The sequence below is a fragment of the Lycorma delicatula genome, chromosome 11, assembly GCF_047948215.1.
Source record: "Lycorma delicatula isolate Av1 chromosome 11, ASM4794821v1, whole genome shotgun sequence".
Taxonomy (NCBI): Eukaryota; Metazoa; Arthropoda; class Insecta; order Hemiptera; family Fulgoridae; genus Lycorma; species Lycorma delicatula.
This window is the reverse complement of record NC_134465.1, coordinates 9593568-9619032: the sequence shown is the minus strand read 5'-3', so window position 1 is coordinate 9619032 and position 25465 is coordinate 9593568. Positions and strand designations below refer to the sequence as shown.

Genomic DNA, 25465 nt, shown 5'->3' with positions numbered 1-25465 from the left:
AGTATCACTAATCGAATGACCTGGATCATCAAAAATCGTTACTCCTAATTTCAGTATTTTTGATGTCGTCCAAGCCCTCAAGGTCGTCACTGTCATTTTCGTCATAATCTGAAAGTCCTTCGTCAAGAGCAAACCTAATCTGTTCGTCATTCATTGTCTCGATAAAAAAAAAAATTACGGCAAATAAAAAAAAAAATCACAAATTTAAAAAAACGCCCAATATGTGAAAAAAATCGCACTGAATAAAAAAAAAACCGATGTAATTTTGAAAAAAATAATGAAATAATATATTACCAACGTAACGCCGGTTTGCGATAGTAAGTTACTTACTGCAGTTCACTCGTACTCACTCACACAATAAAGTAACATATGTTAGTATAAAGAAAGAGATTCAGTAAAAACTACGTTTTATAAAAATCCCCTCCACTTAAAGGCTATTCGGATTGACAAAAAACTATTTTTACTGTATACTGTTATTCATTACGAATCGGTATGTGTTAATGAAACACATGCCGATATCTTTTGTCAGAAAAGATTTATTAGGTCTCAAATAAAAGTGACACATTTATGACCACAAATTCCTTTTTTTTTGTGTGTGCCGTATAACATAACTTATTATGTGTTTCAATACATCGTTATGTTGCTAATATAATAAGCTAGTTTTGTAAATAATAAATAAATCCGTAACCCTCATAGCAATTATAATACACCAGTCACACACACACAAGCACATTTCTGAGAAAAAAATGGTCATATTCTTTCTTGTCCAAATAAAACATTTTAATTCGTATAACCATAGTTCAAATTGTATAATAAAACTGATTTCTTTGTGAATATAAAAAAATATAACCGACTTAGATCCCATATAAAATGATTTTGTAACAGCGTTTTAAAACTTATCACCGGACAGAGCCACTTTACTGGCTTCCTGATCTGAAAAGATTTTAAAGGACACCATTTTAGAACAGTAGAAAACATTTTTAAAAAATGTAACCGATCATCTGAAAGATATTCCAGTTTCTGAGTTCCAAAAGTACTATGATGAAACCCTTTTGTACTATGAAAACCTTTTGAAGTGTTGTGTGGCTTCCCAAAGGAACTATTTCGAAGGTGATAGAGTCCATGTATAATTGGATTGTAAATAAAAAGTTTTTCTGAGCCAGTCTCATTACTTTATTTATAGACCTTGTACGTATTCTCCAACAATAATTTATTGCCAATAAGCCAATAATAAATTATTGCCGGTTTTATTGCGATTGACCTCTACCGCTAAGTAATACATTTAATTTTATTATTCTCGAGTATTATTTTAGAGGTATTCCTCGATACCCAAGAAATTAGAATCTTGTAACACCGATAAAAATTCTTCAAAAATACAATAAAGTTCCAAAACCAATTATTCATTCTCATACTGGAAATCTTAACAGATATTTATACTGACCTTATTTTTCCTAAGAATTTTCAAATAAGGAACTATTACAAAAAAAAAATTCATACTAATCCGGCATTTATGTTAAAATTTAGAATGATAAATATTCTATTCGGTGTCTTCTGGGATATTACAAATTACAGTTTGAAATTTAATAAAATTATGGTTTTAATCAGATTAAATCATATCATTAATTATTATACTCATAAAATATATAAGGATTATAAGGAGACTATATAAATCCGATGTTTTCAGGAAATGTATGAAATACGATGTAACTATTTAAAAAAAAAATCTCTAAGTAACAAAATAATCGAAGTTAAAAGTAACAAGTAATCTTCAAAAGCTGAATAAATCCGGATTAAAAAAAATTCCTTTCGGAACGCCGGAAGGCGGAGGTAGATTTAACCGGTGCTAAGTAGAGGATAAAAAGGATTTCCACCTTAAAGTTAAGAAAAACTTCAAATTTACTCAATACGACAATGATTGCATGTGAAAAAAAAGGTTTACATGTTTAGCATACGACAAGCCGCATCTTCTTACAATTCCAGCAACATTTTCATTTTTCATTCCTTGCCGTAAGGGTTGGTCATATCAAAAATTATTTAAGATAAACGTTTTACGTAATCTTTAAAGAACTAACGACTACTTTAAATCGATTCGATACTGTGCCTATTACGGGAGGTATGATTTTTTTTTCTTTGAAACCCCATTTTATCCACCCCTTGGGCCAATGGTTGGTGATATCAAAAAACTTTACTTATATAAGATTTAGGCCCTTATCCAAAGAATAGTAGGAACTTTATACGAATTTGATATTTTACTTAATAAGAAAGTTATGGTGATATTTTGTTTTTTTCGAAAAAGACCCCCCCCAATTTCCACTCCAATGGTCCGATTTTTTCCATTAACGAACTTGACCGATGTTTTGGGTCGTTATATTTTACGTATTAGTTTGAAAGTGATTGGCGCAAAATTACGGCAGTTATCGTGTCCACAAGAAAGTGAAATATTGTGTATAAATGTGTAAATAAACTTTTGAACTGACGGTGGTTTTTGGGTCTGAGGGAAGTGAAACGCGAAGATATGTCGAAATTTTCCGGAAGTTGAATCATGGTACCCATTACAATAGGTAGCTTTCTTATGAAATCTACCTAAAAGATCTGTCGAAGAAATCGGGAGAGTATATTTTTTTTTAATGACGCAGATGAAACGATTTTATTTTTGACATATACTTTACGGAAAACAATTCTGAAAACATTTATTAAGTAAATTTCATCTTTTCCGGTAGAATAATATTATTTTTATAAACTTTGGAATAGAAAACAAAATATATAATGACAGTTAATAATCAAATATTATTTATCTCATCTTTCAGTAACGGTCACTGGCTTGCTAGAAAACCTAAATCTAATTACCCGTATGTTATAATAAAGAACAGGAACTATATATATATATATATATATATATATATATATATATATATATATATTTTGGAAAGCGTTTTGACAACTATAAGTATATTCTATATTATAAAGAGGGATTATAAGTATAAAATTATAAGATATAAGTAGAGGTTTAAAATTTGATACGATACATAAGTGAAGCTGTCATCGGTGGACGCTATTATGAATAAATATAAAAAAATGAATTATTTCATTTATTGATTAGGCTAACGAAAAAATTCAAAACGTTTTTTGATTTACTTAATTTTACCTTATTCCGTAGTTTTTTCATGAACATTATACACTGGTGTACGAAAACATGATAAGAAATCTAACCTCAGGGTAAAGTTCAGTAAATTTTATTTGAAAAGTGATACGGTGATCCTAAATCTAATTAGGTCTTGAGTAACCCACCGGGTTGGTCTAGTAGTGAACGCGTCTTCCCAAATCAGCTGATTTGGAAGCCGAGAGTTCCAGCGTTCAGGTCCTAGTAAAGCCAGTTATTTTTACACGGACTTGAATACTAGATCGTGGATACCGGTGTTCTTTGGTGGTTGGGTTTCAATTAACCACACATCTCAGGAACGGTCGAACTGAGAATGTACAAGACTACACTTCATTTACACTCATACATATCATCCTCATTCATCCTCTAAAGTATTATCTAAACGGTAGTTACCGGAGGCTAAACAGGAAAAAGAGAGAGAGAGGTCTTGAGTGAGTACATCTTTCTTTATAACATACAAGTACTTTAATATAATGAATAGCGGTCTTATTTCATTTATATTTTGCTGATTTTAACTAAAAATTATATATTTTTTGTTAATGAAAACAAAAAAAAAAAAAAAACCAAAGCTATTTAAAATAAGAACATATTAAAAAATTATATTTTTATAATTTTTTTCCAGAATAAATCTTAAAAATTCAAAATTTCAATTATTAAATTAATTGTGTGGTGTTAATAACCAATTATTTTTTTATTATTTATTAAAGATAGAAAGAAGCGAATTCATTTATAGTGTTCAGAACGATATATTTGTGTGTGCGTGCGCGTACGTGTGAGGGAGGAGGAAAAAGGGATTAAATATGAAATGATAGTTGAGAAACATACATATTTGAAATTGTAATAATTTTTTTCAACCCGCAAAACTATTGAGTTGTACTTCAATATATCTGCAAGAAAAAACGAATGAAGTTAGGGATATAATAAATTAAAAATGTCATTAATTTTTGCTTTAAACAAACGAGATAATAAAGCTATATAAATAAAAATGTAAATATGTTCGTTTGTTCAAAATCTTAAATCTCCAAAAGTTCTTCACCGCATTCGAATACGTGCGCGTTTTTATATACCTGCTATTTACATACCTAAGATGTCACACATCTGTGACAGGTAAAAACATGCTTGTTTTTAAAAACAGCGCTATCTGTTGGACGTAAATGCAACACAAGCTATACTAAATATTTTACGATTCCATTTCAGTGTTTCCGATATGTGTGATCGCTATAGACTAAAAAACTACAGGACCGATCTACCTGCGGGAAAAAAGGGAGAAAGGGAAATAGGGAAAAATCGAAAAAGGTAAAAGGGAAGAAGGGGAAAATGGGAAAAAGAAGAGGATAACGGGGAAAAGGAAAGGAAAGAGAGAGAACGAGGGGAAATTGAAAGGGAAAATAGGGGGAAATGAAAGAGAATATGGTAAAAATGAAAATGGGGAAAGGAGAAAAGGAAAGTGGGAGGGGAAAGCGGAAAAGGAAGAAAAAGTAAAAGGGAAAGGTTAAATTTTGTGAAGTTCCGTAAGGTTTATTTTGTTAATGTTTTATCAAACTTTCAATTGTGTTCATTTATTCTACATATACGAGGTGCGACAATAAAGTAATGAGACTGATTTTTCTTTGCAAGATGTGGCAACCCTGCAGCTTGCGTAGGCACACCATCTTTGACCTCGGTCTATAAGCTACTTCTAGTCCAAGCGGCACATTGATGCAACTGCTCGGTCGTGAGTTGTGCTGTAATAAGTGAACACGTGTTAGTGTCTCTCGTCACAGAAATGAAACCGCAAAATATTGCGCAACGGTATGCCATTTCTTTTTGAGTAAGCTTCAGAAGGCTTTTGGAGAGGAGGTTATGTCAAGAGCTCAAGTTTTTCGGTGGCATAAAATTTTTAGTGAAGGCAGAACGAATGTTGAAGATGAAGACCGCAGTGGACGACCATCAACCTCACGGACAGATGTCAACTTGACCAGGGTGCGTGAAATCGTACGATCCGATCGAAGATTATCCGTGAAAATGATTTCAGAAGAACTCAATATCGATCGAGAAACGGTTCGTCTAATATTAACTGAAGATCTTGGTACGAGAAAGATTTGTGCAAAAACGGTCCCCAAAAATCTCACACAACAACAGAGAGAAACACGGGAAAATGTGGCAGCCGATGTTAGAGCAAACGGAAATCAATCCAAATTTGTTGAGCCGTGTTATTACCGGTGATGAAGGTTGGTTTTTTCAATTCGATCCAGAGACAAAACGCTAAAGTTCGGAATGGTGCTCAAAGGGATCACCCAGACCAAAAAAAGCTTGCATGTCAAAGTCAAAAGTGAAACTCACGCTTGTGTGCTTCTTCGAATCCAAGGGAGTTGTTCATAAAGAGCGGGTGCCTCTTGGACAAACAGTTAACCGATATTTCTACAAAGAAATTTTAGAAAGACTTCGTATACGAGTTCTTCGTGTCCGTGCCAACATCGCTGATAATTGCATCACGATAATGCGCCATCCCATACTGCTCTGTCGGTACAGCAATTTTTAACCTCAAAACAAATTTCAGTACTGCCACAGCCACCTTATTCACCAGATATCACTCCGTGCGACTTTTTTCTATTTCCAAGAGTGAAAATGGCGGTCAAGGGACACCGTTTTCAAACAACACAAGATGTCCAAAAAGCTGTGACGAGGGTCTTGGAGGATATTACAGAAGATGAGTTTGAAGGAGAACTACTTTGAAGGAGACAACAGTAAACATGACTAAACATTTTTTTTCACATCAGTCTCATTACTTTATTGTCGCACCTCGTATATATATATATATATATATATATTCAAATCTAGCAACAGCAAAGCATTTCCGGGTCTGCTAGTAATAAACAGTCTTTGAAGGAAATCATAATATCTGTAAAATAAAGTAAGGCTAATTTTTCTGTTCCATGTCAAGCCGTCTGGTGCTGTGATCTAGTGGGTGCTAGCGCTAACCAGAAGTGAAGCCGTACTACCCAGTGCGACCGCCGTGCGGTCGCATTTTTCATTTCGTCTGGATGGACAATTAGTGTTAGTGTTCTACGTAAGAATCCCGCATAGTGCGGTCGCATTTTCATTTCACTCCAAGGGTACTCATAGTTTCTTGATAATGTTCCAGTTCAATTACGACTAAAGTGACATACATTCTTAAGTTAAATGTAACTATTCTAATTCAATTAAAATGTCAAGGATGACAACAAATTAAATATAACGATTGAAGAAGAACATAGCGTTGCTTCATTTCATCATCTACCTTCTCATCAAAAATACAGTTCACACTAGCTATAAACTTCTACCACTAATTATATTAATATCCCCTAATATTCGCTTCGTATAATCTTTTAAATGAAAACATTTTACTAGAAACGTATAAAATAAAATTACCAGAATATTTCATATCTGGTGTAATCTCATACGGTTCCAAATGAAACATCCAATGTAACCATTGTGGAGGGGAAGGCTCAGTTTCATCACCATAATGTACTGTAAATCCACCATCGGATAATCTAAAACAAAAAAATGAATAAGTAAATGAAAAATATTAAAAAATTAAAAGTACACTTAATAGAAATTAAATAAACTTACACTGTTTTTCTTCATAATAAACTTATCACTTAAAAAAAATGTGGCGAAGTATTTTATGACTTTCTCGGCTACGATGGCTGTCATACAATAATTTGCAAAGATTTTTCATTGCAAAACCTGAAACTTTGAAAGTCTTTGCAATACAGTCATCAAAAGTCTTATTTTCATAATAAACATTTAAATAAAGTAATAAAAATAATTTTCCGCATTTTGTTTTTTAATTCTTGGACCCTCCGTAACAATGGATATTTTTATTAATTATGATTACCAAAATAAAATTTAAACATCATACTTTTTCAAATTTCAAATAAATAAATGTTTTATTATATGGGTTTCCTTGCACTATCAGGAAGAATTTATTTACGAACAAATGATTCGTAACAAAAAAATTTTTTTTTATTATCTATTATCTGAATAGTTTCACGGTAAAACCCGTTAGAAAGGTTTTAGCGATGACAAGAGATCGCTTTACAAATGTTATGGTTTTTATATTAAAATCAAACGTGAAAAAGTGTTTTAAGGTATATTCTGAAAGTCATAATCTGAAATAAATTTGTGAAATATTTCAATAATTTTTTACAAATTATTGATATTCCACATGCGATATTAAATCTTGTTAAATTTTTGTCAAAACAGGTAACTTTTCGCTATGAATTCAATCGTTTTACTTTTCAGATACGAGTTTACTTTACGTGGAATTGTAAAAATTTCTGCGTACAAAGTTAATTTTTTTTAGTCCCCTATTACTACACAGACAGACTTCAGTCAAAGACCGAAGCCAGCTTACAAAAAATTTGGGTTGATACATCATTCCGTGCAAAAGCGCCACTGCGAACAGGGTCGACAGCCCACAACAAATGCTCACAGAATTCATGATCTAACTGTGCCAAAGAAACGATTTGGCAATCGTATTAAATCCAAAAACCAATAGCCTTCTGCATCGAAGAGCAGAAAAACCACTTCGAATAAGGAGGGAACCGTAAAAACCGCATGATCATCCTCACCAGGGGACGGGTGCTGCAGAAAACAACTTCGAGTCTCACCAACACCTACCCGACTAACACTACTAAGACCACAGACACCGACCACTCGATAAAAAATCCCGAACTATCCAGGGGATTGAAATAGAATTCTACCGCACGTAAATAACAGCCACAGTCCTTACTGTTGACCGAGTGTCTGCATTCTTTGTGTAACCTTTTACAGTTAATCAAGGGTGTGAGGACTGTCGGCAAAAAGCGGAGGCTTTTTGCCGACAGTCCTCACACCTGTGGCCTTCCTAGCCATAATGCACTTAAGACTGACGCCAACTTCCAGAATTTAGCTCTTAAGGCCAAAACGACAGCACTTGAAGCATATTTGCACGCCAACATATTCCTTGACGGGGCAGAACGTTAGATCGACATACAACTTACCCTCAGACAAAAACTTCTAAGAGACCAGCGCCAAGTTCGAAAACTCCGTGATACCGTTGGGCATCACGTTTTGCTGCCTTGAAGAGTAGCCTACACTCTTTCTTAAACGCGGCCTCATCCAAGTCAGTTTTCTGCTCCCTGTCAAGGAACAGAACATCCTCATCGAATAGTTGCCGGTCATTGTCGTAGAATATGACTACTCTTTCTCTTGTGGTCAACCTCGACTTCCAACGTTTTCAAAGCAGGATACTCCGCGATGACTCAGACAGTCTCCTTATCGTTAGTAACTACTGCCAGACTCTTGCTGGCCTCTTTAATTCCAATTTTTTGAGTTGTCTACTAGACTTAGTAAACCTCTCTGCCTAATACACGAAAATTACCTCGGGTTGATTCGCGGCCTGGCTAGCTTCTCGTTTGCCCCGAACAACTTCGACATAGCGTCTTGGTTGCGCTGGAGCTGGAACTGGCGCGTGAATTATCTTGACCTCCTTGGGCTTGGATGTCAAATTTTCAAAACCCTCTGCCAAAGCAGAAATAAATTCCTTAACACGTCTCAACCAGGGTAGAAATCTACTCCTTGCCCCGAAATTTATACGAAAGTCAGTAACTTGTCTATACTGTGCTGCGCTGCCTGCAAAAGCAGGACAGAATTTCCAGGTCTGCCTTTCGCTTTTCTGAAAACCTCGACCAACGGAACGGCTCTTTCCGGAATCTCGGAATCCTTACCTACTGAACTTGAAGAGGTGGATGGAAAATTCTTCGCCCTTCTCTTCCGTCCGGACTTCTTAAAGTTATTCTCGTCTAACATAACTCTTTATTAAGTATGTGTGCATATTATTTATAAAAGTAAAAATACAAAAACTGTTCTTAGTTGTAACTAGTAATTGATCAAAATGAGTTTATTAAAAAAAAAATTTACATATTTACGATTTACATAAAACCTTTACGTGGAAAAAAATTTCAATAGCATATTTGAACAGCAGCCAAGTTACAGTAAGAAAAGTTGTGTAAAATATTAGAAACAAATTTTGGGTTTACTAGCGTCAGTAGGTAGTAAATTCCAACCAATCAATACAGCCCGACTGTGTGATCACTAGTTTCGGTAGGTTTATAATGAAGGCCCAACAGGATTATAACAGGATATGTCTTATTATTGGTAATCCATTGTACAGTGGATAATGCAAATTAAAAAAGTAATTTTTTTTCTAAAATATCCAAAATGTTTATTTAATTTGTAACCATCCTGTATTTTAATAAATGTTTTTATAAAAATAAGTAATACAATGTGTCAGGTAATGTATGTTATAAATTATTATTTTGAATAAATATATACTGGTTTTAACGTAATTAATGTTATTCGGATAAGCGCCGTTCCTAATTACTTCAGATAACAGCAATATTCTTCAGTATTTAATTATTTTTTCGTAGTTCCCTTTTAATAATATCTTTTAAGTTCTTTTTTATTAGGTTGTACTCGTTCTTATATAAGAATTTATTATCAGGTAAATTACATCAACATTAATACAGATACTAAGCCAAGTGTTGTTAAACAAACATAATTATTTGAATATCAAGTTGAGAAGGTTTTGTATCAATAAACGACAGAATTCAACAAATTGATTAAATCTTATATCGCAGTAGCAGGTCGAGTGAGAATTATTCCTACAATTTAATTAAACATTTTTGATTAACACTCTCTATATAATAGAAATATAATAGTAAATATTGAAAAAATAAAGTATAACTTTTATGATAGTAAAAAAAAATTGCTTATTTTGGGCCCGGGTATGTTACAGGGGTCAAACTACTTAAATTTTAACTGCCCTTAAAGTGACAGAAAAATAAAAAAAATTGCTTTCCCGTCTAGATAGCGCTATAGCAGAGCTATAACTCTAGAAGGGGAAAGTATTGTAAACGGTCCAATTTGGGCATATGCGGTTTTCACCGGATCTTAACGTTTTGACACCTAAGAAACCCAAAAAACCGGGTAGAAATTTTCCGATTATTAATGTACGCATGTACGTGTGTGTGTGTGTGTGTGTGTGTGTGTGTGTGTGTGTGTGTGTGTGTGTGTGTGCGTGTGTGTGCTCAGTGTTGGTCTAAATCACCACAGCTACTGCATTGATTTTGACCAAACTTGGTCAGATTGCTTCTATATATGGGGCATTGAACTTTCAACTAAAAAAGTAAGGGAGTGAGGCTGTAGAACAAGGTCACCCTCAGTATTTCGAGATTTTGCCTAATTAAGGTCATAGTTTTCTTAGGTTCATTTGTTAATTAAAAAATAATAATATTTCCAAAAAAAGGGTTTTGCAAAATCGCACCCCCACCCCACCACAAAAAATTCTTTAAACTACTGCCGTGTTTTGAGGTCACAGATGAGCTGTAGAATTAAATAAATCGATAATATTTAAAGTGTAAAAAAGTAATTCGGTCTACCTGGTCCCGAACTCGATCGTCCGGTTGATTCAGTAGCTGGTGCGTTAAGCCTCGCAGCTACACCAGTCTGCCGACCGAACGAGCGAAGTTTGTTCTATGTAAATTGTAAATACATTAGTCTAATTATTGCCGACTGTCGCCGCTAGTACCGCCACACGCGCGTGAATTAAATACTGTATGCGTGCTCGCTTTAGTAAGAATCATTGAATTAAATAAACGAAAAACTAGTATCATTTAAATAAATGATACATTTTTTTCATGTTGTGTGTGTATGTACGTGTAAGCCGTGCAGAAAAAATCCACAGTTTTAGGATTTTCCCGAAACGCGGCTCTAGCCGCGTTTAGGGGAAAAAGTTAAAGTTAAAACAAAATAATATATTTTTTTAGAGGTGTAGAATAAATTAAAAAAAAAAATACTTCTAAAAATATTCAATAAGTTTAAAAAATTACTTAAATGAAGTTTTTTATAAATATAACATCCCCTCCAATAAAGATTAAATCAAGAACGAAAAATTAAAAAAAAATATTTCTGTTTAATGTCCTGGGTTTATACTATTGGAAAATTTTAGATATTTTTTGATAGCTCTATATATATATATAGATGTATAAAATAATAAAAAAATAAATAAATAAAACCGAAAGAAAATAACGTAAAAAAACATATATTTCAATTTTAGGAGGTGGGGAGGTTGGTTTTTAAAACAGTTCTTTTTGGATTATTTATATATGTAATGTAGATAACAAATCTAAAGGAGTAGTTTTTTCTACAATGCCTATAAATGAAATAAATTGAAATTGGTTTTTTCACTATATGCCTACACTCCTTAACAAATTTTGACTATATATAGAAATATTTGAACCAAATTTTAAAAAATCGGCTCTATAAATCCTGAGACATAACAACAAAAGCAGTGCGACCTAAAAACGTAGAAATGTTTTTTTTTTGTGTAGTTTATCTAGTTGGACCCTAAAGTATAAAGATATGCTAAAAATCGCAACACCTCGTGTATTACACTATCATTATACGTATATTCGATATAAGGTAGCCGGCGGCACCGTTTCAACACGCACGCGCGATAAACAAATACATATAACTTTTGATCTACGATAGATTACCTTGTTGCAATCTTTGACGATACATATTTTCATCTAAACAGTTTGATAAACACAAATATCGTTACGTATTGTACTGAGAACAACCCTCGGGAATTACACTAAAAGTCACCGAGTAGCAGCAGCTAAAAGCTAAAAAGTTAAAATTCAACAATTTCTATTATTGACAATACCGGTAAGAAAAATAAGTGCCTAATCGCTAAAGATGACTTTTTTTCAAAAATTCGTTATCTTCTCGTTATATTGTTAATTTTCCAATTTTTATTCGTTGTTCAAAAGTATAATTTTCCATAATTTAACCACAATGTTTACTAATAACAGCATATAAAAATTTCTACTCTGGTTTTACCGCGAAAAAAATGGTAGCAAAGTTATAATATCAGTTCAGTTTGGAACACTTTATTACTATAAAAAAATTAGCATGGGAGTTAATTGCCAAAACAATACAAATTTATTTATTATTCTTGTTTTCTATTTCGTTTTGTGATGATTCTTTTTTCTTTAATTCTATTCTACGAATATTTATAAAACTTCATTTGATTTAATTAAATATTTATCTGTTTTATTTCATTCTTTGTTCCAAAAGGAGTATTTGTACTTTTTTACTAACATTTACTGAATAATTAACATAATAAATAATGAAAATAATAAAGCTGCTTCCGGTTGTACATTCTAGGTGATGGTTTTTTTAATACAGTGCTTTCGAAAAGTCGCTGTGAAGTATGCTTTAGAAATTATGTGGTGCATTCTGTTCTTTCGGCGTAAGGTTGGTTGCCCTATCGGTTTGTTGCGTTGCTCAGTAATAAACCAAGACGTCGGTTTTTGAGTTGAGATCGAACGTGCTTCGTTTCGTTTCGTGTTATTTCGTTTATCAGAATCAATAGTTTACAAGAAACGTAAAGGTTCTTTCGGTAGAAGAACCCATTTTTCTCGCTGAACACGTATTTCGTGAAGGTGAAAAGTTTACTGAACAAGTTTTCTGAAAAGTTTCCAAAAAATCCTGTTCCCCAGCGCAATGCAGTTTGAACTCTTATCGAATAATTTCGGATAACTGTCTCTGTGGAAGATACTGATCGACGTGGAAGACCACCTAAACTAAACGAACTGAAGCTACTAATACTTCGAATGCAATGGCCGAAAGTTCATCAAAAAGCCAATACGTAAGTTAGCTCAACAGTAAGATATTGGTATTGCTACCGCACATAAAATTGTAAGAGAAGAACTGAAACTTTTCCTCTACAAAGTAATGAGAATTCAAGAATTGAAACCTACAGATCAGGGTAAAAAACAAAATTATTTTCAACGGTTCAAACGTTTTATTGACAAAACTTTCGTAGGCATTCTCGAAATTACGTTGTTTTTTTTTTACACGTGAAACGTGGTTTGATCTGGGAGAGTATATAAATTCACAAAATCGACAACTAACCCGCATGAACTACACGAGCATTCTCTACACGAAACGAAAATTGGTGTTTGTATCGGTGTGAGTAGAACGCGAATTGTGGATCCAATCGTTTTTGAAAATACAAGTTAATAGTAAACGTTATTGTGCTGTTTTAAAAAACTTCATTACTCAATTAACAGAAGCGGAAATCAATCACGGTTTGTTCCAACAGTATGGTGCCACAGCGCACACAGCTAACAAGGTCAATGACGTTTTTACGATGTTTTTGGTGACGAATCGTTCGAGAGTTTTTTGGTCTGCACGATCGGCCGATCCGACTACCCCAGATTACTTTTTATGGGAAAGGGCGAAACAAGTAGTGTATCGCTACAGACCGCGCACGATTGACGGAACTAAAAACCGTGATAACGGCGTACGTACAAAATTCCAGTACATCAACTTGTTAAAATGTTAAAAAAAAACTCAAACGTTTGCAGTGTTGTACTGATGTACTGAGGAGGTCATTTTCTACACGTTTTATAAGTTATTTCAAATATTGTAATATCCGTTCCTATAAAATAATGAAATAAAAATACAAAGTAATAATTAAGAAAGTTTCATCATTACACTTCCATTTACTGTATAATATAATTGAAGTACTATAATTATTTTATTAGTTTCAAGTATTAACCGGTAGACAGCGCTGCATTTAATACCTAACAGTGGTTCGGGAGACTAAACAGAAAAAGAAATGAGACAGCGGTACACGAATATTGAATTGATGCTTATAGCAACATACAGGAGCCACTAGGGAAATATAACAAGATTTTTGTTTTATTAAAACCGTCAAAACCTATATTAATAATTCAATATTTCAGTTGGTCACTTTCAGTAATGGTTATTTTCGTGAAGGAGCAATTTAAAAAATTGCATAAATATTCAGCACTCTTATACCATCGATGGAATAAAAACCTTTTTAGTATGTCAACATTAAGTAACCTTCGAATACTATTTTTTTAAATTTATTAATTTATTAAAATTATACATAAAATCTAATGTACGTATTTGATCATTTTTATCATTTGATCATTTATGTATGTATCATTAAACATATAGGTAAACTAAGGTTCAATTTCAAAATGAGTAGCAAACGAAAAAATTAGGTTACATAATTTAATTTCTTATGTCATTTGTCTTAAATGGTATATTTATTTTATTTAAATGGTATATATTTTTTTTATATTTACTTTATAAAAATAAAAAACAAAATTAAAGGAAAAAAATTAATATATTAATATAAGAAACAATTTCATCTTATGTTTGGTCTCCTACACCTTTACAAAGTAATTATGAGTAATCGATAAATTTTAATTTACAATACGTAAAGTGATAATTATCTAAAGTAAAGTTTATTTAAAAGGATAAATACTTTATTTAACTTGAACTTTATCTATTTTTACTAAAACAACAAAAATACGTCAACTCATTCTCAATACCATAAAATAGCCGCACAGTGTAATGATAGTTTGTTAACTGATAGTTTACTTTACACATTTATCATAAAATTAAATAGCAAGTACACCAATTAGAGATAATAATACACGAAGTAAACAACAAGTTTCATTAAAACTAAAATATTATGTTTTTAAACAATTAAAACAGTATTTAAAATTACTTTTAATTACATTTGATACAATGAAATTACAAAAATAAATTAATAAAACTAAAAAAAAACATTACAAATTAACTCGTAACTTAAATACATATAATAAAAAGTAAACTGAAATATATGCCGAGAAACAGCCTCAAGGACTATATTTTATTCAGAATGATGCCAGCAGTGTAGGGAAATATCTTACTGAATCGATAGACAATACATGGCGTAATGTAATTACGGTCAACTATTTTACTAATATCTCTCTAACAAACGATTTATTTCTAAATCATAGATTGACTATTGTAGCTACGATTCGCAAGAACAAACATAAAATCCCGACTAAACTCACTATTACTAGGGATCGTCCTCTAAAATCCTTTATATTTGCATTTGGAAAACGCCTCAACAATTGCCTACTGAATTCATATGTTCATATGAAAGGCAAAAACGTTGTCATACTTTCAACCATGCATAACGATGACGTCACTGATGTAACATCAAGAGACTTGAAACCAAAGTTATAACATTTTATAACTCCAAAAAGCGGGGTGTGAACTTTTACATCGTTGAAAAGTGAGCACGATGATTCTAGCATCTGTAATTGATTGCCTCTAGCTGTTCTTCTCCCTGTTGAACATTAGTGCTATAAACTCTCAGATAATATTTAGATCAAACACACAAGCCATGTCAAGACGGAGTTACATCACCCAGCTGGCAAAATCCTCGGTGTAGCCTCACCTCGTGAAAAGGCCAGCCATTTTACACATTCATGTGAGCCTCAAGCAAAAAATACAGCGGGTAGTACAACTTCCCCCATTATCGCCAGCAAACTGTCGGTGACTAGATGGTAAGCCACTTTATGTCTACTGCCCCATGCGCAAAAACCGATTTACGCAGTATCAATGTGGCTGCTTTTCATCCCCTATATGTAAAGAGCACACAGCAAAGACTGTTCTGACTTATTTCCATTGTAATGATCACGTAAGAAACGAACAAATAAAAAAAAATCAAAATAAATTCATAATATATTGCAATATTGATTCGGTTAATGAACTAAATATTTTAATATATTCAAAAATTATGTATTTTATTATAGTTTTAGTTTTTAGATGCCCTAAAATGTTAGTTACATTTTTTTTTCATGGTTATAAGAACATATAAATGTTACTTTGAAATTTTCTTTAAATTTTAAAATTAAATAAATATTTTGTTATACTATATCATTTATATTTATAAATATAAGTACTGTAAAATTTAGCCAGTTTATCATTTTTTAGAACAATAATAAATTTGTTGGCATTATAAATTGCGTTTTGAGAAAAATCTAATTTTACTCAAGTATACACACCAATGTTAGATAAAAATTTAACGTGCGAGTAACCACGTGATTTTCAGTCACGCAATGATCCCGGAGTTAGGGGCCTAATTTACAGCTTCGAGCAGTGTCTCATAATGTAATCAATCAAGTAGATTGTGACGCACAATTTTGCGGCATAAATTTTATAAATATTTAACAAACAAATCGTTGTTTACAGCCTGGCTTATCTGGTTTGAATGAACGATTAATTTATTGTTATTATTATTACATTTTTAAAAATATATAAACATATTTCATATAAATCCAATTTATTAATCTTCATTAATTTGATTTAATAATTTTACGTTATTTAGGAAAATTCATATTTGTGATACAATGAATTCTATTTATAGTTAATATACAAATAATCGCTTACCAAGAATTGAATTCGACGCGTTCAAGCGCTTTCGGAATTAAATTCCATCTTCAGGAACTCATGATTCGTCCTATTTATAACATTTATTAAAACTTCACAAGTAAATTTGTAAAAAATCGTGATATTTGTCAAAAACATAACAGCTGGTCGTCACATATTTTAAAATTATGTCAAAGTAAACGTCCTGTCAATTTGGTGGTTTGAACTGTTACATACTACTAAACTGACAGGACGTTTATGTTGACACAATTTTAAAATATACGACGACCAACTGTTATGTTTTTAGTTAATATCATGATTTTCTTACAATTTTACATGTGAAGTTTTAATATGTGTTATAAATAGGATGAATCTGAGAGTTCCTGAAGGTGGAATTTAATTCAGAAAGCGCTTGAACGTGTCGAATTCAATTGTTTGTAAGCGTTTTTTTTGTATATTAACTATAATTATATACATATACCAACGGGCCATGCTTAATAAAATTATTATGAATTGTAATTGTTTATAATCAATTTTATTTATAAATTTTAATTTTGTTTATATCGTTCTGAATTTTTTTTTTCTTAATTTAGTTTATATAGAACAATTCACGAAGAGAGTAAGTAATAAACTATTGAGACTTGTTCTACTGGTGAAAATAAAGAAGAAAGTTCATATAGATATAGATTTGGAAACGCTTCGTTAGTGAGTGTCGCGAAAGATTTCGCTATTTCTATGTAGTCATTAAAATTAAGCCAAACTGTAATTCTTAGGACACAAATTAAGGGGGTAAATCTAGTAGTTTTATATGAAATCTGACCTGAAAATTTGAAAAAAAAAAATAGGTACCAGAACTGTATTTTTAAACACTTTCGAAAAATCTTGGGTAAATCGGATTGGAATCCAAAAACATGGTATTTTATGCTATGAAGATTAGTGCTATAAACTCTCAGACAGTGTTTAGATCAAACACACAAGCCATTTCAAGACTTATAGAGTAAAATAACCTTGTTAAATGAAACTTTAAACAAAAGTTTTCTTTAAACTTTTGTTTTTTCTGGGCGTACAACGAAGCGTTGTCACCAGCGCCCGAACGCCATACTGATGTAATAGAAAATTAAACAATAATATAAAAACACAGTGTAGATGAAAAACGCCTATGTCGTTTGCTAAACGCGAAATAAAACCACAATTAAAAAGAAGATATAAAATTTAACTTAACGGAACAAAAATAACATCTAGCACACGTCAAATGGCATAGATACGATGATACGACAAAAAAGATTATACCAATAATCAAATTTTAGAATCCAAATGTACGGCCTTATGTAATCGTATGACATTCGATAACATTGACATATCGTTACCTTAAAATATTTCTGATGTTAAGCCTTCTCTTTTCCTGTTTAGCCTCCGGAACCACCGTCTTCAGAGGATAAATGAGGATGGTATGTATGAATGAAGTTTAGTCTTGTACAGTTTCAGGTCGACCACTCCTGAGAAGTGTGGTTAACTGAAACCCAACCACCAAAGAACACCGGTATCCACGATCTAGTATTCAAATCCGTATAAAAGTAACTATCTTTAATAGGATTTGAACTTTAGAACTCTTGAATTCGAAATCATCTGATTTGTGATGAGGAGTTAACTACTACACCAGTCCGATGGACTCTGATGAAGAGTCCAAAATTAAATTAAATTTCCAACGCAATGCCGCAAAAAAGGACACATTCTACAAGTGTGTGGTGCACCGTCAATTGTCGGGTGCATCGATCTGAGTCATCAGATATCCGTGAGTGAGCCTAGTGTGCTTTATTCGCAATCGGCAAATGGACAGAATGTGATTCTGAATAAAATGGTATGAATAAAATCCACAGAAAATAAACACAAACGTAAGAATTTCGAAGAGTATAAAACAAAAAAAAAAAAAAACATCAAAATGCGGCAAGTTTTAACTAGGTATTAAAATAAACAGAAATTTCAATATTCCAAGGAGGGTCAGACAATCTTTGCTTTAGTATTTCGGTGCTTACTACCACTGGTAAATTTAGTAGTTGTATACGAAATTTGACCTGAAAAATTAAAAAGAAAATAAATTGTCACAAAACTGTATTTTTTTAGGTTTTGAGAAAGCCGGAATAAAATATACGGTAGACTTTATTTACGGAATTTTACTCAAAATAAAATTCACTACAAGTTTTGTTTAACTCTTCTCTGTGTTTATTACTCGTTTAATGAAATTATTTCACACTAAACAAAAAAAATGTGTTTTTTTGACACCTAATCTTTTGTCTTTTATCCCAGATTTCATGAAAATTACGACAAAAGGTTATTTTTTTTGTTGTAATTTTTGAAGTAACATTTCTTTTAAAATTACTAAATTTACCACTTAATTTGGGTTCCAAAAATTATACTTTGGTAAACATTTTCCGAAGGCGAAATAATCAGAGCGAAATCTTTCCCCAGTCGACACTCGCTAACAAAGCGTTTCCGAGTGTAATGTTTGTATGAATTTTCTTCTTTATTTTCATCAGTAAAACATGTTCTGAAAGTTTGTTACCTTTTTCGTGAATCACTCTGTACAATATCGCTTTTAAATGAAATTTCTATTTTATATTTGTTGAAATAATTTTATGATATATTTCAGGAATAAAAAGTTTAAGTAAAACAATTTTTTTATTACAGTTATTTTTTAATATGGGTACCAACTTTCTTTGTTGTTTTGACCTATAATAAAAATATAATTAATACTTCAGTAGCGGAAAATAAAGTGAAATAAAGATTAATAAATATAAAATTATAAAGACATACAGATAATTTCATAAACATACACGATAATTTTTTTAATTCACTGGATTTGGGTAAAAAACTGTTTTAAAGGGATCCTTATAAAACGAACAACAGTGTTGCTAAACTATTTATCACTTAATAGGCACAAATAAAAAAAAAAATATATATATATATATCACATCAATCGTAAAAATAATAATAATAAAAGTAAATTTAGAAACAATCAAAATATCGAAAACATAAAATCAAAATAAAATTTTGGAAATAAATATTGCATCGTTATAAAGGAAATATAAGTCTATTATTTTTCCGTTTCAACGGTGCCACACTAAAGTTTTGTTGCATTCCCTTTTCTTTCGTCATATTTTACAACTTTAATACTCAGGGGTGTACTGAAGAACAGAATAGTTGCCCTGGAACGGCAACTACTCCGTAAGAAATACTCCGGAACGGAATTTCGGTACCAGTCCCCTTTGTTTTTTTTTTGTCTTCAGTCATTTGACTGGTTTGATGCAGCTCTCCAAGATTCCCTATCTAGTGTTAGTCGTTTCATTTCAGTATACCCTCTACATCCTACATCCCTAACAATTTGTTTTACATATTCCAAACGTGGCCTGCCTACACAATTCTTCCCTTCTACCTGTCCTTCCAATATTAAAGCGACTATTCCAGGATGCCTTAGTATGTGGCCTATAAGTCTGTCTCTTCTTTTAACTATATTTTTCCAAATGCTTCTTTCTTCATCTATTTGCCGCAATACCTCCTCATTTGTCACTTTATCCACCCGTCTGATTTTTAACATTCTCCTATAGCACCGCATTTCAAAAGCTTCTAACCTTTTCTTCTCAGATACTCCGATTGTCCAAGTTTCACTTCCATATAAAGCGACACTCCAAACATACACTTTCAAAAATCTTTTCCTGACATTTAAATTAATTTTTGATGTAAACAAATTATATTTCTTACTGAAGGCTCGTTTAGCTTGTGCTATTCGGCATTTTATATCGCTCCTGCTTCGTCCATCTTTAGTAATTCTACTTCCCAAATAACAAAATTCTTCTACCTCCATAATCTTTTCTCCTCCTATTTTCACATTCAGTGGTCCATCTTTGTTATTTCTACTACATTTCATTACTTTTGTTTTGTTCTTGTTTATTTTCATGCGATAGTTCTTGCGTAGGACTTCATCTATGCCGTTCATTGTTTCTTCTAAATCCTTTTTATTCTCGGCTAGAATTACTATATCATCAGCAAATCGTAGCGTCTTTATCTTTTCACCTTGTACTGTTACTCCGAATCTAAATTGTTCTTTAACATCATTAACTGCTAGTTCCATGTAAAGATTAAAAAGTAACGGAGATAGAGAACATCCTTGTCGGACTCCCTTTCTTATTACGGCTTCTTTCTTATGTTCTTCAATTGCTACTGTTGCTGTTTGGTTCCTGTACATGTTAGCAATTGTTCTTCTATCTCTGTATTTGAACCCTAATTTTTTTAAAATGCTGAACATTTTATTCCAGTCTACGTTATCGAATGCCTTTTCTAGGTCTATAAACGCCAAGTATGTTGGTTTGTTTTTCTTTAATCTTCCTTCTACTATTAATCTGAGGCCTAAAATTGCTTCCCTTGTCCCTATACTTTTCCTGAAACCAAATTGGTCTTCTCCTAACACTTCCTCCACTCTCCTCTCAATTCTTCTGTATAGAATTCTAGTTAAGATTTTTGATGCATGACTAGTTAAACTAATTGTTCTGTATTCTTCACATTTATCTGCCCCTGATTTCTTTGGTATCATTACTATAACACGTTTTTTGAAGTCTGACGGAAATTCCCCTTTTTCATAAATATTACAGTCCCCTTTGAGGAAAAATAAAAAATTCTCCTTTCATTCCTAACCCTCATTTAAATATTATATTTACTGATAAATTATTAACAAATTGTAAGCCGATAAAAAACATAACCTTAATTACAAATGTAATTTATTTTGTTTACTTAAATGTAAACAAAAAACGAATGCACATTTTTCATAAAATTATTATCCAGTCAACCACCTGTGGTTTTGGAAATTTTCTTACGGACTACTACAATACAAAATGAATTGTTTTGTTACTGGAAAATTTACGAGTGCACTTATGATAACAACTAACTAACTTTGTTAGAGTTGCAAACAATAAACGGAAGGTAAGTTAAGATAACAATACCTGAGTTTACGTTAAAGTTCGTGAATAATAAAAGGAAGTTTGGCAAGTTTGAGGTTAAGTTTGTGGATTTAAAAATTATTTTTATACATATTTATTTTCCTAAAAAAAATCTGATGTGTACGCCACATAACTTCCTTGTACTCCTGTTAATATTTAATATACATTACTCCTGGATATACATTTTTAAAAGTATATAAAATTTTATTTCACTAATAACTTCTGATTTTTTCATTTTTTTTTTTTTTTTTTAATTGCTATTATTGAATTATTATTTATTGTAATTTTTTTTACAATTAGTGTTTAATAATTTTTAATAAATCAATATATTTAAATGAAAAAAAAACCAGTTAAAAAAGGACACGAAGTCGGATTCGAACTAATGTGCCTTTTCCTTGTAAGATCCAAATATTTCATTAATTAAAATTTTATTTGGCTATAACTCTGGAACCAATGACATAAGTAACACTTAAATATATTGTTGAAAAGCTCTCAATGAGGGCTTAGTTAATAAAATATCCAAAATCCAATTATTTTTGAATTTTGGGCTTTTTTGGACACTTTTGGTCATGTCAATTGCAATAAAAAGGAGAGATGCAAAACTAAATGTTACAGCAGTCCTAAATCCAAAATTTCAACATTCTATGCCTAATCGTTTTTGAGTTATGCGAGATAAATACGTACGTACGTATAGATGTCATGCCGAAACTAGTCAAAATGGATATTTCCGTTGAAATCTGAAAACCGAAATTTTTCGCGATCACAATACTTCCTTTACTTCGTACAAGGAAGTAAGAAGTAATTAAAATTTCACCTGAATTTACAAATATTCTTGGTATTTTTTCAGCAATTGTACGACGTAAAGGAAGTAAAAACCGCGAAATTTGGAATGACGTCTTTGTATTGAAAAAATACCTAAAAAGCTACTCCGTTTAAACATTTACGAAGTACACTTCGCTAAAGATATGAATTATATATTTTTAGTTACATATTGTTTTTCTGACGTTTTTATTATTTTAAATTAAAACCCTCACTCACTCTCTATCGCTCTCTCTCTCTCTCTCTCTCTCTATATATATATATATATATGTGTGTGTGTGTGTGTGTGTGTGTGTGTGTGTGTGTGTGTGTGTGTATGCATGTTCACTTAAAAACAAATAAAACACACAAAACCGGTAATGTTTTAAAAAAATTATACATGCTTAAATATGTATATATAACATTTTTTAATGAAATATCATTAATTTGAATGAACAAAATTTACTAACAAAAGGTAATTTCTACGTATTTCACGTTACTGTAAAAAAGACAGCTAAAACTTACAAAGAGATACCCATGAAAATAGAAATTTTTGTGATTTTTTTTATAACAATCTACTGAATTAAGAATTTCCACAGTATAAAGAATTATGAATAATAATAATAAAAAATTCATTACCTGTAATCATAAACGATACCATCCTGTGGAAATAAAGGAGTATCTTCATAACGTTCCATAGTTTCTTTAATCCAGTTTGAAAATAATACTCGGGATTGATGATCACAGGTACCACCAACGCTCCAAATTACAGAGAAAACAATCCAAGGTGTCAGCAGTCCGGCTAATAATAAAAAATATATTTTCAGTAAATTTGAGTTAATTTTTAAAAAAATTATATAATAAAATAAAAATCTTTCCTACAAAAAAAAAACAAACTTTTCATTAACGCAACATGCAGTATAATACAATAGTAGTAATCTTATACGGCATGGTACCACAAATCTAACTGGAATTGAAGATCTACTCTACTAGAAAGAAGAATTTTTGGAAGGATATATAGTTCAAGAAGACTACACAGACTGAGATCAAACAGAGAAATAATATTGAAGACCTGAAAGTACTAATTAGAAAAATATTACTAAAATTCTACGAACACAAGGTTCGAATAAACCAATTAAGTCTAAACAAACAAACTTTTAATAAACTGGAAATATAAAAGGAAACTACGATAAAAAGATGAAAGAAGAGCTTAGAAAGTTCAATATTACAGAAAAAGACCGTCAGGAACGAAAGGATTGTAGAAGGAAGTTTACTGATTTAAAGAAAGGTTTCTGTAGGTGAAAAGAAAAAACTGTACAGAGGAGAATGGACTGAAAAGGAAGAGTCCGAAAGATTAACCAACTTGTGGAAGAATTAGAAAGAAATTAGATGAAGTAGTAATATCTTTTCACGGTCCTTGTCCAGGAAGAAAAATAATTTTTTTTTATTTTCCAGAAACTAATTAATTTTGTATTATGTATGTACGTTACAATAACCTACAGTAGGAAAGTTGTAAATTGGTCGATGAATGATACAAGAAAATTAAATTCTTTATTTTGAATGGATTCAGTTACTCGTAGAGGTGTAAATTTTATCTATAACTACTAAAATTTGATAACAGAAAAAAAAAGAATAAATATTAAATAATGAATGTATGAATAAATATGAATAAATGAACAAATATTAACCAAATACTTCACCGGTTTTTTTTTAAATTTAAAAGGTTAGTAATTTGAAATACAAAAAGAAAAAATAGGATTTTACTAAAAACATAAACGATGGGTATCTTAATGTTTCATCAGTTTTAAATTACTGTAAACTAACTTTTTATAACATCTCAAACTGACTTCTTCTAGGAAGATCTCTCCGATTTTTATATTTAAAGTTTAAAGCTTCGTCGGAGAGAAGAAAATAAATTTAGTTAATTGTCTATTTAAGGTTTTTTTTAATATATATATAGAGCACCTTTATCACCCTTTATAGTGCTCTTTATCACCCTAGACAGGACAGGAAGCGAGGCAGAAGCAGAACAAATGGGAGATTTCTTCTTTTTTTTTCTGGGTGCACAACGAAATGTCTTTATCAGCGCCCGGACACAATATTAGCATAGGAAACAATTTAATGAAACAATACCAAACTTAAAAATTAAATAACAGTATTAATATAAAACAAATAAAATCAACAATTAAAACGCGCAGTATCAAATTGAAATATACTTCTCATACTATACAGCATAGATGTAAAGTGCCTATGCCGTAAGCTAAAGGGGATATAAGACCACAATGAAAATACAATATTAAAATTCTAATTTAAAACAACAAAATTACCAAGTAGCATAAGCTAAATGGTATAAATAGACGAAACACAAAGTATACAATAAACGGCCTTAAGAAATAGTAAGACATTCGATAAAATGGTCATATTGTTCCGTAAAATATTTTGGATGTTAGCCCCTAATTTAAATTTCCGACGCGATGCCTCATAACGACACAATCGAAAGGATGTGGTGTACTGTTAGTTGGCCAGTCACAGCGAACACAAACGGATGCATAGGTCTGAGCCATGAGATATCCATGAGTAAGCCTAGTGTGCCTTATTAGGAAATGGTAAATAATAACGTATTCTCAAAATGAGAGAAAAATAGAACAGGTCATAAGAAATTTATTAAGCTATAATTGCGCCAACAGGAAAAATACGAAGATCAGAATACAAATACGAATATGTTTTTCGTTTCTCAGAAGTTATATGTTTAAACGGACAAAGATATTTTCTGGTAATATTAAAAAAAAGGATAAAGACCTGAATCTCAAAGACTTTGAGTCTTATTCAAGACTTTGAATCTCAAAGATCTATTACTCATTCGGTTAAAAAGTCATATGACTCTATTTTGGGTGTAAAATAGGAGATCAGGCTAAGTTTTGGGCCCTTCAAATCTGCTGTAATTCTTACATAAATTTACTAAACTGCTGGCTTAGAAAAGCGGTGACCTATCTCTTTTGCTATTCCTAAGGTATGGAGAGAGCCTAAGGACATCTTGAAAGGCTGTTATACTTTTGCATTACAAAAATCAGAGGCATCACAAGTAAATTCAAGAAATCAAGAAATCTGTTATATATTCGAATCTTCCTTCAGCCGTAAGATCTATACAACATAGTGAATAGAACACACCTCTTCTACTTCCGCCGAAACATGAAGTTCAGAAGAAAAT

General features: G+C 31.6%; 1 protein-coding gene across 1 annotated transcript in view; it reads right to left on the bottom strand.

Annotated features, from left to right (window-relative positions):
* Positions 1–25465, bottom strand: part of LOC142332503 (dynein axonemal heavy chain 1-like) — an 897921-nt gene that overhangs the window by 183674 nt on the left and 688782 nt on the right. The window contains exons 12-13 of the mRNA XM_075378951.1: positions 22897–23059; positions 6551–6672 (exon numbers count right to left, since the gene is read on the bottom strand). Of these exons, the coding sequence (XP_075235066.1) occupies positions 6551–6672; positions 22897–23059 (285 nt within the window). The remainder of the gene's footprint in view (positions 1–6550; positions 6673–22896; positions 23060–25465) is intronic.